Source organism: Dendrobates tinctorius, unplaced genomic scaffold, assembly GCF_039654945.1.
Source record: "Dendrobates tinctorius isolate UK_male_01 unplaced genomic scaffold, ASM3965494v1 ptg000026l, whole genome shotgun sequence".
Lineage (NCBI taxonomy): Eukaryota > Metazoa > Chordata > Amphibia > Anura > Dendrobatidae > Dendrobates > Dendrobates tinctorius.
The window spans coordinates 9,206,652-9,224,590 of record NW_027361694.1 but is presented as its reverse complement, the minus strand read 5'-3'; the positions used below and the strand labels follow the sequence as shown (position 1 = coordinate 9,224,590).

The 17,939-nt window shown below is 41.8% G+C and overlaps 1 protein-coding gene across 2 annotated transcripts in view; it reads right to left on the bottom strand.

The window, feature by feature from the left end:
- Positions 1-1,279: 1,279 nt before the first annotated feature.
- Positions 1,280-17,939, bottom strand: part of ERCC5 (ERCC excision repair 5, endonuclease) — an 83,653-nt gene continuing 66,993 nt past the window's right edge. For both annotated transcript variants that reach the window (XM_073569481.1, XM_073569480.1), the window contains exons 13-16: positions 13,982-14,126; positions 9,450-9,650; positions 8,163-8,247; positions 1,280-1,877 (exon numbers count right to left, since the gene is read on the bottom strand). In XM_073569481.1, coding sequence (XP_073425582.1) covers positions 1,353-1,877; positions 8,163-8,247; positions 9,450-9,650; positions 13,982-14,126 — 956 coding nt within the window. In that variant the 3' untranslated portion in view covers positions 1,280-1,352. The remainder of the gene's footprint in view (positions 1,878-8,162; positions 8,248-9,449; positions 9,651-13,981; positions 14,127-17,939) is intronic.

Here is a 17,939-nt window from a genome sequence, read left to right as displayed (position 1 = left end):
AAATGGATAGGAAATGTATAGATTGAAAAAGGGATATTTTTCAAAGTACTTCTAGAATAAAGACAAAAGTTATATCCATAAAACAAATGCTGGATTTTTTTTTTTCTTTTCTCTTGTATGTTTTAGCTTACTAAGGGTTATTATTAAGCCTTATTTGAAGTGGAATAAATGCCTCTGTAATTTTAGGCTGTGACATGCACTAGATCTGCATTCATCTTAGCAAAAGGAGCCCCCCTCCCAAAAAAAGACATTTGTAAGACTATGCTGAACAGCCAATATGTGCATTTTGCTCTAGAATGCCATGGTGCACGGTTTACTTGAACTATATTTTACTTTTTTCCAGCCAACAACATAACCATACTAATCTTAAAATTCATATTTAGTATTTAGGGAGTAAATATTCCGAATTTTTGAGAAATTATTTCATCTGTTTTATTCCAAACAGAGCTGCACAAAATTGTGCTGGTTTTACTTTTGCTAAAACAATGGTGTAAGGACTTATTTTTTTAGGATGGTGACTCTCTCTAAATGGTAACCGTAAATACCAGTTACATTGATCAAAAAAGCCCATGGTCATAATACTTTAACAAAAAGCCCTGATATTCCCAAAATATTATATTATTCTTATAAAATGTACAAGTAGCATAAAATGCACTTAAAAGGGAATCTGTCACCCCTTCTTTCGCATATTAGTTGCCAGCACCGACATCAGGGGCTTATCTACAGCATTCTGTAATGCTGTAGATAAGCCCCCGATGTATCCTGAAAGAGAAGAAAAAGTTAGATTATACTCACTGGGGGGGCGGTCCGGTCCGGCACCTCTCATCTTGCAGCGATGCCAACCTCTTCTTTCCTTCTTGTCGTGGCTCTGGCGCAGGCGCACTGCTCTGCTCTGTTGAGGGCAGAGCAGAGTCCTGCAGTGCGCAGGCGCCGGGAGAGGTCCGGCACCTGTGCACTGCAGTATTCTGCTCTGCCCTCAACAGGGCAGAGCAGTGCGCCTGCGCCAGAGCCACGACAGGAAGGAAAGAAAAGGATGGCATCGCTGCAAGATGGGAGGTGCCGGACCGGACCGCGACACCCATCGGACCGGACCGCCCCCCAGTGAGTATAATCTAACTCTTTTTCTTCTCTTTCAGGGTACATCGGGGGCTTATCTACAGCCTTACAGAATGCTGTAGATAAGCCCCTGATGTCGGTGCCGGCAGCTAATATGCAAAAGAAGGGGCGACAGATTCCCTTAAAAAAAAAAAAAAAAGACAAATGAATACAGACAACAAAATTCACCGATGCACAAAATTTATTACAAAATGGTATATAAAAAGGTAAGAATGGGTCAAAGCTGTTTTTTTCCGTTATTTCTTTTTACGTCTGAAAATTGTTGGTTTTCTCCTATTGCACTTAAATACAGGCTTGGCTGCTACCATCACTACCTGGTCTTCATCGTCACTTGAACTGCTAGTTTCCAGGGTTTCCGTTTTTACACTCAAGTCAACTTTGCTAGGTTTGCTTGGACTTGCTTCTTTGCAAGTGTCTGTGCAACTCTTGAGTTTTTGTGTATCCTTGTCCAAGTCCTCACTAAGTGATTTTTCATCCTTAGAAGACATCGGTTTGGTCCCAAACCCAAGAAAGCCGCCATCTACATTTTCAGAAGCAGGACTATCCAATTTTGGCTCATTTTTCTTCTTCTCTTTCTGGGGGGTTCTACACTGCTTTGCATACTCATTCTCCATCAGCATTGTAGCTTCTTCTACTTCTAGAGCTTCGTTGTCTTTCTCCTTTCTTTTCATACAAGTCACTGCTCTGCGCAGTCGCTGACTTTTCACACCTTGAGCCTCATGTTTCTCCATCCGAAAAAATGAATCAATCCGGAGCTGGGTCTGTGAATAAAGAAGTCAGAAGGATAGTTACAAATTAGAACAAAATCACTGATATAACCAATTCAAAAAGTATGTATTGTATTCTAAACCAAGTAACAAAAAATACACTATTAAAACAGTCCTTTATTAATAATTAAAGCCTATACTGCCTAGAATCAATATCCCACATCATTTCTGTAAAGAACATATATTGGTGCAATTTAAAAGATAATGGGGGTCCAAGGATGCCTAAGAGGAAATTACCCTATTAAACATACTAGTCTGGTTTCTATCAGGCCCCGCAGGTTGGCACCCTAATTTCAAATGGCACCCCGTCGGCTCACCCTGGTTTTGCCTACTAGGCCCTAAATGGGAAATTAGTTACAATGGTATTTCTACAATAGAGACATACCATAGATAGATGTTGTATCAACATGACTGCTCTAACAAATGCCCTGCAGACAATTCCTCCAACCAGTACTCACAAATGCCAATGTTATCATGCCCTCTAATAGACCATCAGGCCTATAAATGTAGCAGTAATATAGGTCTTATGACAAAGTATGTAATAATCTGATATTTTTAGGCTAACAAAACAAACATGTCAGCCAATTGTTCCTATCAAGCCATGTAACAATCAGATTAAAAAGTACTGTGTGGAGAAACACGGTCAGTGGGGGCTCTCGTCCACTGGCCCGGCTGTCTTTAGCAAGACTGCATGGACCAGGGCTCATACCTCTGAATGCCCGCTTTATCTCCCTGTTGACAGAACACTACACAGACAACACAGGGTTAGGGTACAACAGTGTGGCAATACTTTGTTGAACCACAACACCCAATAGCAAACAGAACAATCCCAGCAATTACCCCCAACATGGAGCACATTACAGGGCCTAACCCTTCCGGTGACTCGCCTGGATAATGGTAGATGTTACGTCAGAGCTCCCAGGGTTGATATTCCACCTGTGATACACACACAGAAGAGATATTGACAAGCTTAGGGAGATGACCGAGAACAGTCCATAGAGTCCGTACAAGGTCCAAAGCCAGTTGACATCAGAGCTCCCAGGGTCGCTATTCCACCTGTGATATACACACAGACAAGAGATAAGCGTAGGGAGGTGACAGGCCATACAAGGTCCAAAGCCAGTTGACACGAGAGTCACCACCTGGCTTATCCCACCATCTCCATGGAACCAGGCGACCAGCGGGTCCCAAAACCTGGCTTTCTCCAAACATATCCATGGTTCAGAGATGGTCACTGGATCAGATCTGTGTCCTTCCAACCGGAGCCGATCACTTCTACAGTGCCTACAAGTAGTATTCAACCCCCTGCAGATTTAACAGGTTTACACATTCGGAATTAACTTGGCATTGTGACATTTGGACTGTAGATCAGCCTGGAAGTGTGAAATGCACTGCAGCAAAAAAGAATGTTATTTCTTTGTTTAATTTTTTTTTAAATTGTGAAAAGTTTATTCAGAGGGTCATTTATTATTCAACCCCTCAAACCACCAGAATTCTGTTTGGTTCCCCTAAAGTATTAAGAAGTATTTCAGGCACAAAGAACAATGAGCTTCACATGTTTGGATTAATTATCTCTTTTTCCAGCCTTTTCTGACTATTTAAGACCCTCCCCAAACTTGTGAACAGCACTCATACATGGTCAACATGGGAAAGACAAAGGAGCATTCCAAGACCATCAGAGACAAGATCGTGGAGGGTCACAAGGCTGGCAAGGGGTACAAAACCCTTTCCAAGGAGTTGGGCCTACCTGTCTCCACTGTTGGGAGCATCATCCGGAAGTGGAAGGCTTATGGAACTACCGTTAGCCTTCCACGGCCTGGACAGCCTTTGAAAGTTTCCTCCCGTGCCGAGGCCAGGCTTGTCCGAAGAGTCAAGGCTAACCCAAGGACAACAAGGAAGGAGCTCCGGGAAGATCTCATGGCAGTGGGGACATTGGTTTCAGTCAATACCATAAGTAACGTACTCCACCGCAATGGTCTCCGTTCCAGACGAGCCCGTAAGGTACCTTTACTTTCAGAGCGTCATGTCAAGGCTCGTCTACAGTTTGCTCATGATCACTTGGAGGACTCTGAGACAGACTGGTTCAAGGTTCTCTGGTCTGATGAGACCAAGATCTTTGGTGCCAACCACACGTGACGTTTGGAGACTGGATGGCACTGCATACGACCCCAAGAATACCATCCCTACAGTCAAGCATGGTGGTGGCAGCATCATGCTGTGGGGCTGTTTCTCAGCCAAGGAGCCTGGCCATCTGGTCCGCATCCATGGGAAGATGGATAGCACGGCCTACCTGGAGATTTTGGCCAAGCACCTCCGCTCCTCCATCAAGGATCTTAAGATGGGTCGTCATTTCATCTTCCAACAAGACAACGACCCAAAGCACACAGCCAAGAAAACCAAGGCCTGGTTCAAGAGGCAAAAAATCAAGGTGTTGGAGTGGCCTAGTCAGTCTCCTGACCTTAACCCAATTGAAAACTTGTGGAAGGAGCTCAAGATTAAAGTCCACATGAGACACCCAAAGAACCTAGATAACTTGGAGAAGATCTGCATGGAGGAGTGGGCCAAGATAACTCCAGAGACCTGTGCCGGCCTGATCAGGTCTTATAAAAGGCGATTATTAGCTGTAATTGCAAACAAGGGTTATTCCACAAAATATTAAACCTAGGGGTTGAATAATTGACCCACACTTGTATGTTTAAAATTTCTTAAAATTTAACTGAGCAACATAACTTTTTGGTTTGTAAGATTTATGCATCTGTTAATAAATCCTGCTCTTGTGTGAAGTTTGAAGGCTCTAACTTATTTGCATCTTATCAAACCTGCTAAATCTGCAGGGGGTTGAATACTACTTGTAGGCACTGTAGGTTGTTTCCCTTAGAATCATAGATCCGTGTCCCTCGTGACGGTGCCATGATGAATTGGCTGCAGTCCTCTCTCGTCCATTGAGTGTTGTGCAGACTGGTATCTTTCTGTGTAATGAGATCTGGTCTCTCCGTATCAGGGTCTTTTTATACCCCAGAAAGGTAAGCTATTCCTTCAGTACACCCTCACATTCTGTTCCTGCTTTACTTTAGAAGTCAACAAGTTTCATAATACAATGCACAATTAGCATCAATAGACAAAGATAAACACACACCATGTACAGTCACTATTAGACTTAAGGCCCCGTCTCACATAGCGAGATAGTTAGCGAGATCACTGAAACGTCACAGATTTTGTGATGCAACAGCGACCTCGCCACGTGTGACATGCAGCCGCGACCGGGCCCCCCGCTGCGATCTCGCTGATCGTGCTCAAATGTCCTGGGCCATTTTTTGATCGCTGGTGTCCCACTGGCCAGCATGCATTTTTGTGTTTGATGCCGACGAGCGACCTCGTTGGCGACTCAGAACTCATGGACGCAGGCGGGAGTCGTTAGAAAAGCTGCTGTGTGACAAGGTCCCAACGACCACCGAGGTTGTTATATGGATCGCCGGAAAGTTGATGCGTCGTTGAGTAGATTGGTCTGTAAGACAGCTCACTAGCGACCATTTAGCGACGTACCAGCGATCCTTACCAGATCGTATCGTTGTCGGGATCGCTGGTGCGTCACGTAGTGTAACGGTACCTTAACACAGTATGTTAAATAGTAGATCAGCTTGCAAGACTGTGTTCTTGACCCACCAGACAAACACTTAAATCCACAAGCCAATATACAGATAAAAAAAAACAACTCCCCTTGGCTTGCAAAAACAGTCGTCTGGGTAATTAACATAATCTAGTTTCTTCTAGTTTCTACACATACTGCTGTGACTCAGTCAAATATCTTCGTTGGTAAAATAAATGTATAGATGAAATTGAACCTAAAAAAGAGGTTTATAAAACAATATGTACAAAATATGATTGAAATTTCAAACTATTATTTCTATGAAACAGTGTTTCAGAGAAGGACATACATGGCTGCAACCATTCTGTCAGGCTCTGATTCAATGCTGCCAGTGCTTCAAACAGCATGAATCAAGTGACCGGTTACTTTATTCAGATATTCAATGTATTATGTAAATATATAAAAGAAGTTTTGTTCTCTACAATCGTCATAGAACAGTACAGTTGGAAGGTACCTCCTGGTCATCTGGTCCAACCCCCTTAATGATATTTAACAAGGAGAAATGCAAGATTCTACATCTAGGCAAGAAAAACGAAAATTAAAAAAGTCTAAAGAATGGGTGGAAGAGAACTAAGCAACAGCTCGTATGAAAAAGACTTGGGTATGCTATAGATACACTATGCTAATAGATCACAGACTGCACATGAATCAACACTTATGAAGCAGCAAAAAAAAAAAAAAAAATTTTAAAAAAGGTAAACACCGTTCTAGGATGTATTAAGCATAAAGTCTAGGTCAGGTGAAGTAATAATCCATCTCTACACATCCTTGGTCAGGCCTCATCTGGAATATTGTGTGCAGGTCTGGGCACGTTAAAATTAAAAAAAAAAAAATAAAAAAAAAAAAAAAAAAAATAATAATAATATTGAAAAACTGGAGATAGTTCAGGAGAAGAGCTACCAGGATTGTGAGCGGACTGTCCTACGAAGAACGATTAAAGGATCTGGGAAAGACTAGCCTGAAAAAAGAAGGCTAATTGGAGACTTAATAGTGGTCTACAAATATCTGAAGGGATGTCACAGAGTAGAGGGATCATCCTTATTCTCATTTGGAAACACGAAAAGCAATGGAATTAAGCTGGAAGGGAGAAGATACAGATTAGATATTAGAAAAAAAAATTTGACAATGAGGGTGATCAAATGAGTGTAACAGGCTGCCACAAGAGGTGGAGAGTTCTCTTTCAATAGAAATCTTCAAAACAGAGGCTGGACATCTGTCTGACGTATTTTAATTGATCTAGACTTTATGCTTCTCTTAAGACATCATAAAACTGTTTGTTTTTTGCTGCTGCACCACACTGTTTACTCATGTGCAGTCTGTGATTTATTATAATACCCAAGTCTTTTTCGCACGTGCTGTTGCTTAGCCCCAATCCTCCCAGTTTGTATTTTTTTTTTTCATTTTTCTTCTCTAGTATTAGCTATCCCTCCTAACTTTATGTCATCAGTAAATTTAATCAGTTGACCCTCAATTACTTCATCTAAATTGATAAAGAACAACACAGGGCCCAGAGCAGATCCTCGTGTTACCCTACTTGAGACATTCTTCCAAAAAGATGTGCAGCCGTTTATGACCACTCTTTGGGTCCGATCACAAAGCCAGTTATGAATCCACCTAACAGTTGCCTTGTCCATTCCATACTTGGTCATTTTTTCAATAAGGATAGTATGACATTTTCAAATGCTTTGAAGTCAAGATATACTATATCTACTGCGTTTACCTGATACACAGTAAGCTGCCAATTGGCAACAATACTTTGCTTTTATACATCAATTATTTAGTACCCACTCCTAGTCATTTTCAGCACACTTCTCCTGTTTGGATGTCAAATTACTAAATGGTGCAATTGTCTGAATTATTGGATATGTCCTTTTTTTCCCCCTTTGTATTAGTTTAGAACTTCAGCCCTATTTAGTTTAAAACAGCCACTGTTTTCAGGCCTAGTTTACTGCGATACTTAGGGCATGGTCAATTGTTAGGTCTGGAAATCATTATTATTCAGTCACCATGATGCTTTTATGTATATTTTAAAGGTTTTTATTTTTGTTGGTGTAATGTGTCTTTCGGAGTGTTGACATGTAGCTAATAGTTTACTCTATTTGGGATGTTCGGTGTATTTATATGAAACTATAACACAGAGAAACAGTACAACAAACGTGAAAAAATACTCTGCTGTAAAAAAATATGTAACAAACAGCAAGTGCTAGTAAAAAGATAACAAAACAGGGTATTTAGTTGATACGTTTTTTGCAAAAAATGTATACTAAGCTGCTCTACCAAACACCAAGGTATATGAATATCTTTGTTGTGTACTTTCCTTAGGATAGGTCATCAATATCAGATAGGTGGAAATCTAAATCTGACCCAAGATTACAAACACCCCCCCCCCCCAAAATAAAATTAAAAAAAATCCACAGCAACGCTCTTGCCTATTGGCTGTGTATGATATTGGACCTCAGCCTTTTTTAGTTAAATGGGAATGAGTAGCAATACCAGATACATTCTACTCAGAGAGGTGCAAGGTTTCTAGGAAAAATGAACAAAAAAAAAAAATAATAATTCAAAAAGATCCATTATATTAAATACACACATCTACATTTAAGGAATAAAGTTTAGAGTAAATCAGGACTTACCTGCTGTGAATTTAACTGTTTCATCACTGGCAGTAAAACTTCATCAGTCTTGGATCGATACCAGCCAAAGCGGCTCTCACAAAATGTATTTAGAGTTAAGAAAATTGGTTTAAATTTAAGTACTACAGTTTACAATTAATGCTGCATCTATCTAAACAAGGATGGACGCAATAAAAAGATAATACATTTTTCCAAGGGGGAGAGGCTGCTCCTTTCCACTAGTTGTGATAATTTCAATAGAGCAGATAGGTTGCGATACCAGACTTAACCCATTGGTAGACAGAAAGAGAGCAAAATGCTGCAAAAGGTGTATGTAGTCACACACAGCTCTGCTCTAATCTACTCCACAGATTCAGACAGTGAGATCATAGAGGAGAGCATGGCTGTGAGTCATTACGTCTCAAAATGAAAAAGCCTGCTGTGACCTTCTCTGGGAGAGTCTTTTATCCCCCTGCATGATTTTGACATCAGAAAGGAGGGGGTGTCATGTAGGGAGCACTCCCCTAGAGTCGAATCTATGCCAATGCCCTCTTGGTCTTAGGGCCCCGTCACACACAGCGATCTCGCCAGCGAGATCGCTGATTTTGTGACGCCACAGCGATCTCGCCAGCGAGATCGCTGTGTGTGACAGGCATCAGTGACCGGGTGACCGCCCCCCCCTGCCGGGTATCGTTGATTGCGCTCCATCGTCCTGGGTAGTTTTTTGATCGTTGGTCACCCGCTGGCCAGCACACATCGCTGCGTGTGGCAGCGAGAGACCAGCGATCAGTGACGCTGGTTTCCAGTGTAAACAGTGGGCATCCAAGGGACGCACGGCTCTTGGATACCCACTGTTTACATTGGAAACCAGCTTGCTCGCTGGTCCTGATCGCTGGAGGGGCAGTCTATGTGACAGCTCACCAGCGATCAGCCTAACGATGTCCCAGCGATCCCATCCATGTCGGATCGTTGGTGGGATTGCTGGGTCATCGTTGTGTAACGGGGCCTTTAGCTTCTACAGTTTAGATCCTAATCTATGCTAATACTTCTGCAACAAAGATTAAAAAAAAAAAATGAAGATAAACAATATATTTTATTCAACTCGGCAGCCATCATTCCATGATGTTGACAATTTAAAATACTCAAACTGGTGAAAGGTCCTCGTAAATCATGAAACCATATGCTCAGAAAAACTGCAACATACATAAAAATGTGAGAACAGTACAAGTTTTTTTTTTTTTTTTATTAAATACTTCTAAAATCTTATTCTGGATGATTCTATACAAATTGTAACTATGTAAAGGATATTCCCGGATTTCATCTAGATCTGGCCTTCCCCAGGCAAAAGCTCCTTTGGAATCATCTACCACAGGCTTCAAATATGCATCAGCTACAGCAGGGTTAGGAAACGCAGGATGTAGCTCCAGATTACGCAATTTCTTCTTCACTTTGGTATCGTTAGGATTAGCGCTGATCTTTTTATTCTTTTGGGCTTCTGCCCACCAATTCCTGCAAAGAAATTTGGTTAAAAGGATAGTTTTAATACTAATGCTCTCTCATATTCTTAGGATAGGTGATCAATATCATACTAGTGGTGCTGCTGAGGGTTATTCCACCAATTTGATGTTACAAACTCTGGTGGTGGCAAGGTGTAAACTGTGTACGGCATGGGACAGAAAGCTCAGTACACAGTCTAGTGGCCACTCGTGTCAGCTTCTATTTTCAAACATTAAAAGTGGACAACTCCTTGAAGGAGTCCCATTAAATTACCTTGTTTTTACACAAAGACTGCCAGGCACTGTAAATGGATACCACCCACATAATTTCAGGTTCAAAACCACTGCAAGTTTATGCCATCAAATTAGTCACTGCAAATACAAGTGCCTTTCAAAGTCACCTCTCGAAACCAAATACTTGTAATTAAGAAGCGTCAACATCTGCAATAGCGTTACAATCTTCAAGAAGATCTGAGCAGGGGAAGATTGGGGCTTCAGTTACATTGTATGGACGAGGAAAGAATATTGTGAACACTAGTAGTATACTATAGTATAATACACCATAATTGCCTGTAAACATTAAAAATAATCTATTTTGTCATATGGCTTCAAAGATTAGATTACACAAGCATATATTGCTTGTACATGAAAAACCCCATAGAACTTTAACCCCTTAGTGACCAAGTAAATTTTTACAATTCTGACCACTGTCTTTTTAGGAGGTTATAGCTCTTGAACGCTTCAACCCCCGGTAGCTGAGACCCCGGAGAATTTAGACGCTGGGGGAGCGCTATACCCTTATATCTCAGTGCTGTTAAAGCGGTGCTGAGGAATAAGTACCCTTAACTGCCGCCGTTAAAAGGCATACATCATTAAGTGGTTAAAAGGGAACTGGTCATAAGATCCATGCTGCCTAAACCACAGGCAGCTTTATACAAGCACTCCGATCTATACATTATTTTTAAATTAAATCTGTGTATATGGGCATGCGGTGTTGTGTAAGTGTATTAATATACTCACATACTGCTGCTTTCTTCAGTGTCTTGCAGTCATATGACCGCAGCGCCAGCAGATGCTGGAGAATCCAGACAGCGTGCAGCAAGTGTTCACAAGTCTGCCATCACACAGTGACTGCAGACTTTAGTGTTAAATCTTTGACTTTCGATAGGGAACTCTACTAAGAGGACCTAACATTAAAGAGGTTGTCCACTACTTTAGCATTGACGACCTAGCTTTAGGATGGTTCATAGTTTGCTTTGTCGTCAGGTTCCAACAGCTGGCAATCCCGCCGATCAGATACTCTCGGTGTCTTATGATAGTATCCTGCCACAGCCACTACACATCTACCTCCTATTTAAGTTAATAGGAGGCAGCAACTATCAGAAAACGGTCAGCCCCGCAAGTGAGCACGTGTAGGACTCCAACCGATCAGACCCTGATGACCTGTCCTCCAACAAGGAATGTAATAAGGTAGAATGTATAATTCGATATCCATTTTGCAGAAGCATAGAGCTCCTTGAAACTGTAAGACGATACATTTCAGGGGTCTCAAACTCAGCTGGGTATATGGGCCGCACGTGGAAAAATGTGAATTTGAAGGCCCACATTCTTTGCAGGATGAGATTATATTTTTAGCGATACAATATTGCTTTTTCTATACACCTGATAATTTTTGTATTTTTTTATAATATCCTTTTAAATGGCATTTATCATGTGGGTTATGGTACAGTTTTATAGCTTAAATCATTATGGGTTTGGCTATAAACATGCACCTTTGTTTACTTTCATTTATACATAAAACATTTTTAGTGTCCTAAAATTTTTTACTTTATTTTGTTTTTTATATCTTTTTATTTCCTTTGTGTCCCCCAATTGGCCACAGTTATTTTGTCTTACAATTAGCACCATACAGTAATTCTGACCAACATCTTATAGTAATGTTCCCATCTTGTAGTACTGTCCCCCAGAGGCGTATCTAGGAGGGGAGCAGTAGGTCTGCCTAATGTGGTGGTCCGCAGTGTCTCCCCCAGTGGCGGTATTCTGCCGCTCCACTGACTGGGAGTCAGCAGGTCTATGAGCCGGCACAGAAAAACTGCAGCGCGCCGACTCCCTGTGTCCTCGCGTTGAGTACAATTGAAGTGCTCACCGCTGGGTGAGAGTGACGCCAGCAATGTAATCATGTCATCACTCACCAGCACTGCAGAGGCGCAGATTGATGTGTTCAACATTGACTGGACAACGAAGATATGAGGAGGGGGTATTTCATTTCCTGAGGCGGGCATTTACTGCACGTGTGTGTGGGGGATATTTACTGAAGACATGGTATGAGATGTGGGGCATGTATATAGAGGGGATGAGTGCAGACACTGTATGGTGAGTGGTGGTATGGGTGTGGATACAGTATGAAAAGTGAGGGAAACATGTATGAGGACACAGTATGGGGAGTGAGGGTGATGGGATGGGTGCGGACACAATATTGGAAGTCGGAGGGATGTGTGAGGAGGTAGTATGGAAAGTGAGAAGGCAAATGTAGGAGGAGGAAGGAGGAAACAGTATGGTCGTAAAAAAGTGCGAGTGGGCACAGAATAGAGATTGAGTAGTATGGGGAGTGTAGAGTGAGGAAACAGTCAGGAGGCAACGGTATACCAAGGAGGGGGGAGTGTGGTAAGGGGGCACAGTTTAGAGACTGGGCCTTATAGGGGTGAATCAGTGTGAGAGAAAAGTGTGACGAGGTGGCCCACTATGGAATGGGGTGGACAGTGTGGAGTGGAGGGCATGTACCATAAGAGGAGTTTGGGGTCAAATTTTGTGCAGACAATATAGCGAGGGGCAATTATTTATTGAGGGGCTCAGTGTAGAGCAGATTTTTTTATTTATGAGCATTATAATGACACTGCTACCTTTAAGGGCGTCGTGTGGGGATGTGCTGCAAGTGACCGGAGAAGATGAAAGTCTGAAGAGATGAGCTGTGGATGAGAAAACTCAGAGTCTGGACAAGATGAAGAAAAGAAAGAACGACCCCAGAGACAACATCATCCATCAGGTACCTGGAAGTAAATGTTTTTTTGTGATACTAATTCTCATTTTTATTTATGTTAGGAATATTAGAGGGGTTGTCCAGGTTTGTGATGAGTCTGCAGTCATTCTATGCAACTGCAGACTTCTCAATTCTCACAGGGCACGCACGCTGTCGGAATTCTCTGGTGCCGGCGATTGGCATACATGTCACATGCTGACTTGATATGCGTGGCATCCCTCAATGAAAGAGAATTGAGAGAGGCTGGGCACGTCAAGTCGGAATGTGGCCAGAAGTACACAAATCAGATACTTGTGCAATGGAGAATCCTTAAAGTCTGCAGTGCATGCACTGAATTCAGAAGCCTTCAGCCACTTCTAGTGAATGCTGACTTTCAACTCAAACTTGGACGTACCCTTTAATTATAAAATGAAGCCCTGCAGCCAATTCTAACAGCGTGTAACATCCTCACCGTCAGAATTCAGCTCTGCGTGCTGGTTCCAGCAGCCATAACATGGCCGCTTCACGCATATGTGATTTTCATACTGTTACGCAACAACGAGCTTCTCTTCTACTTCTCTCAGTTTTCAAGTGAACATTGAATTAGGGCAAGCAGCTCGTCAGCATGTGACTAAGTGTGCAAATCGCCTATGTGCTTGTAGGGGGGCACCAAACTGAATTCTTGCCCCAGATGCCAGTCTGCTGTCCCCATCCTTGTCCTAATCTTGCAGTAATGTCCCCATCTTTAAGTATTGTCCTCATCCTGGTCAGCATCTTGTAGTAATGTGCCCATCTTGTAGTAATGTTCCCAATTATGCCATGCTTTAAATACACATAAAAAAAAAAAAAAAAAAAAAAATCCTTCTCATCTGACCTACACTCCCTTCGCGAACGTCCTCTTCTCCTAGGCAGTCGGGGGAGGCACAAGGCAGTGACGTCTCAAACTGCCCGCGTTGGCCTACCGACCTCAGTTTTCGAAAGCCTCCGACTGGCCAGTGGCTGGTATTGTGGTGCAGAGATATGGCCTCTGCTCCGCGATGCAGTTAAATTGAATATCCGTCCAAGGATACACATTCAACTATAAAGAATAGCTGTCCTTGGGGGCCCCAGGACAGTGCCACATCATCACAGGAGCTCTGATGCCTGCAGGCCGCATGAAGCAGCCTCAGGGGCTGCATGAGGCTCGAGGGCCGTGTGTTTGAGACCCCTGCATTAGATCATTATATCCATTGACACAGATAAGGTGATACAAAATTAAAATAGGTAACTAAATACTACCAACCAAATCCATATTTAAATATATCAATCATACATACTACAGAACTTACTTAAAGTTTATCAGAGGTTCTAGACCATGCCCAGAAAATTCATTCAATATCTCCATGGCAGAAACATGGCCAACTGAGGGTATTCCTTCCGTATAATCACTCCCCATCAAGTATGCTAAACTAATAAGTCTAGAGCGATCTAGGCCTGCAGAAAGAAATTAAGAGTTAGATATACATTTACACTTTTTTTTTTTCTAAAGCAAAGTAGTATGTAACACTGTACCAATAACACTTGACAATATTCACTTTCATTGTCACTTTCTATCTGGACAGGGAACCATCAGTCACATTACTGTGGTTATAGAAAAAATGAAGACGAGGACAAAAAAAAAAAAAATAAAAACAAAGAATTTTATGTTGAGTCTATATATAATCTCTAATCTTTTTTTTTTTTAAAAAAAGGCTAAAGCTATGGTTACACAAGAAAAGTGGGAAGTACAACATCTATGATAAATTTGTAGTCAGAGACAATGCTGAACCCAAAGGTTTTTATTTACAAGAAATTCATCATGCGTAACAAATTATGCAGAAAAATCGTTTTGAAGATGTTCGGCAAAAATTACAAATATGTGTTCAGCAGAAAAAGCACATAACTCAACATGGGCACGTTTGAGAGAAAAAAAAAAAAAAAAAAAAAAAGTCACCCAAAAATGTAGGTGTATTATATATCAGCACTGTTCTTTATGCTGCACAGCATTTTCATGGTCTTTACAAAGGGACGTTACTCGCATAACAGAGCAGCTTAAAGACACATGCCCCCAGAGAGTCCTGAGAGTTACACCCCCTTAATAGTGTTGCGTGAACGTGCTCGGATAGGGTATTATCCAAGCATGCTTGGGTGCTAACCGAAAAATATATTTGAGTCCCCACAGCTGCATGTCTCACGGCTGTTTGTTAGGCACCAAAAGAGTTAATACTACAAAAAAAAAAAACAAAACAGAAAACAATGCCTTACTGATCGTTCACTCACACAAGCCCAGACAAGAAACAGTGCTGAGCTTCTGAGAATGCCATGATTGGTTCAGGTCCTGATGGTGTCTCCAGGCCCTGTCCTGAGAAGCTTGATTTGGGCACTAGTGACATTGTGGGGGACCCAACCACAGGTGAAATGCTCATGATAAATGCAAAGCCCAGCAAATACATACAAGTCAGTGGTCACAAAGTGGTTCAAGAAAGATAGTCTGAAACAAAACTCACAGACCATGGCCGTCTCATCCGTAACGATCATTTTTTGTCAACTTTAACAGATGAATGTCCATTATGGCTGAAATCACCATTTCCTCACCTTTGTGGGTTAAAACCTTCACCCCGAAGCCCGTTTTCACCTTCCTGACCAAGCGAAATTTTTCAATTCTGACCAGTCACTTTATATGGTAATAACTCTGGAATGCTTCAACGGATCACACCGATTGTTTTTTGTGACATTTTGTACTTCATGATAGTGGTAAAATTTGTTTGATATGACTTGCATTTATTTGTGAAAATATTGGAAATTTAGAGAAAAATGTCGAAAAATTTGCAATTTTCAAGCTTAACTCTGATTTAAGGGCAAAAAATATGTCTATACACAAAATAGTTAATGACATTTCCCATGTCTACTTTACATCAGCAAATTTTTTTTTTTCCCCTTTAACTATTTTGTTAGGAAGTTATAAGAGTTAAAAGTTAGCCAGCGTTCTCATTTTTTCAACAAAATTTACAAAACTTATTTTTCTTCTTTTAGGGACTACTTCACATGTGAAGTAGCTGAGGGGCCTATATCACAGAAAATACCCAAAAAAGTGACACCATTCTAAAAACTGCACCCCACAGGGCGTTCAAAACCCAAATTCAAGAAGTTTATTAACCCTTCAGGTGCTAATTCACAGGAATTAATGGAATGTGGAAGGACAAAGTGAACATTTAACTTTTTTGTTTTTTCACAAAAATATTACTTTAGCCCCAAATTTTGCATTTCCACAAGACTAACAAGAGCAAAAAATGGACCAACTTGTTGTGCAATTTTTCCCGAGTATGCCAACACCCCATATGTGGGGGAGAACTACCGGTTTGGCACACAGCAGGGCTCGGAAGGGAAGGAGCGCTATTTGATTTTTTTAATGCAAAATTAGCTTTAACCATTAGTGGATGCCATGTCACATTTAGAGAGGCCCTGATGTGAGTAAAGAGTGAAAACCCCTCAGAAGCATTTTGGAAACTAGACACCTCAGAGAACTTATCTACTTGTGTGGTGAACACTGTGAACCCTAGGCACTTTCCGGAAGTTTTTAACGTTGAACTGTGAAAATTAAAAATCACATTTCCCCCACAAATACGTTCTTCTAGCCCCAATTTTTTTTTATTTTCACAAGGGTAACAGGAGAAAATGGACCATACAATTTGTTGAGCAATTTCCCTTGAGTACGCAGATTGCACATACTGTATGTGGGGGAAAACTGTTTGAGCGCATGGCAGAGTTCTGAAAGGAAGGAGTGCCATTTGACTTTTTGAATGCAAAATTGGCTGGAATCATGAGTGAACGACATGACGGGTTTGGAGAGCCTCTGTGCGCCTAAACAGTGGAAACCCGCAACAAGTGATGCCATTTTGGAAACTATACCCTCTCAAGAAATGTATCTAGATGAGTGGTGAGCACCTTGAACCTCCAGGTGCCTCACAGAAGTTTATAACATTGAGCTGTTGAAAAAAAAAACACCATAATTTTTCCCACAAAAAAAAAGTCCCATTTTTTTCCACAGGGGAAACAGGAGAAATTGCACCATACAATTTGTTGTGCAATTTCTCCTGAGTACACCAATACCCCATATATGGTTGAAAACTACTTTTGAGGCACAGTACAAAGTTCAGAAGGGAAGAAGCGCCATATTGGAGTTCAAATTTTGCTGGAATGGTGTTAGGGTGCCCCTGAGGTGCAAAAACAGCAGAAACCCTCCATAAGTGATGTCATTTTACAAACTACATCTCTCAATGAATTCATATAGGGGTTCAGTGAGCATGTTGATATCACATGTGCCTCATAGACACTTTTATAATTGGGCGCTGAGGAATGAATAATTACTTATTTACCACTAAAATGTTGTTTTAGTCCCAATTTTTATTTTTTTTTTTTATATAAGGGCTAATTAAAAAAAAACAAAAAACTCTCAGTTTGTTATGCAATTTCTCCTGAGTGCGCCAATACCCTATATGTAAATCGGGAACTACTTTTCAGTAGGGGGACTAGCTACACTGGGGTCAGTCGCGGCAGAGGGCTCTTGAGTGCTTTCAGGGTCACAGGCGTCGCAGAGTGGCATACTCTGTCCCCATGGCAACGAAGTCTGACAGGTGGTACATGAGGGGGAAAAAAAAAACAAAAAAAACAAAAAACACTGTTTTGTTAGTCCTCTTGGATGTCTTAACGAGAATTACATGGTGTATCCCAGTATGTCCTGACTCTGCAAATGCCCCAAAAGGGAAAATCGTGGCTAATCACCAGTGAAATACTACAGAGAAGGGCCAATGGGTGTCGCAGCACAGCTCTTACCCAGGTCCTGTGAGACGGTCCTCCCGGTTCTAAAGATCCGGCTGGATGATAGGTTGTCCGCCAGCAATTGCAGGAGTGGGCCTGCAGTTAGAGAAGAATCCCATCCTACACATGCAGAGGTGGCTGGTAGAAAAATAATGGCCACCGGGAGCAGGGAAGGCAGTCTTGTTCTAAGTGAGAAGCGTCGAGTGGGCAGAGCCGCCAGTGCGGCACCAGCGAGTGGGTGGAGCTTCCGGGTTGCGGCTTAGTATAGGCCGAAGCCAGGAACTTAATCTTCGGCACCAGCTGGAATGCACTCGAGGGGAGAGTAAAAACGCCCTGGGGAAAGAACATGCGGTACAGGAGCCTTGATGCCGAACCTGACCTGGGCACTTGCCCACAGTGATTCGGATGAAGAAGTCCAGAGATCGGTCAGCTCTGCCTGCAGGTCAGGTG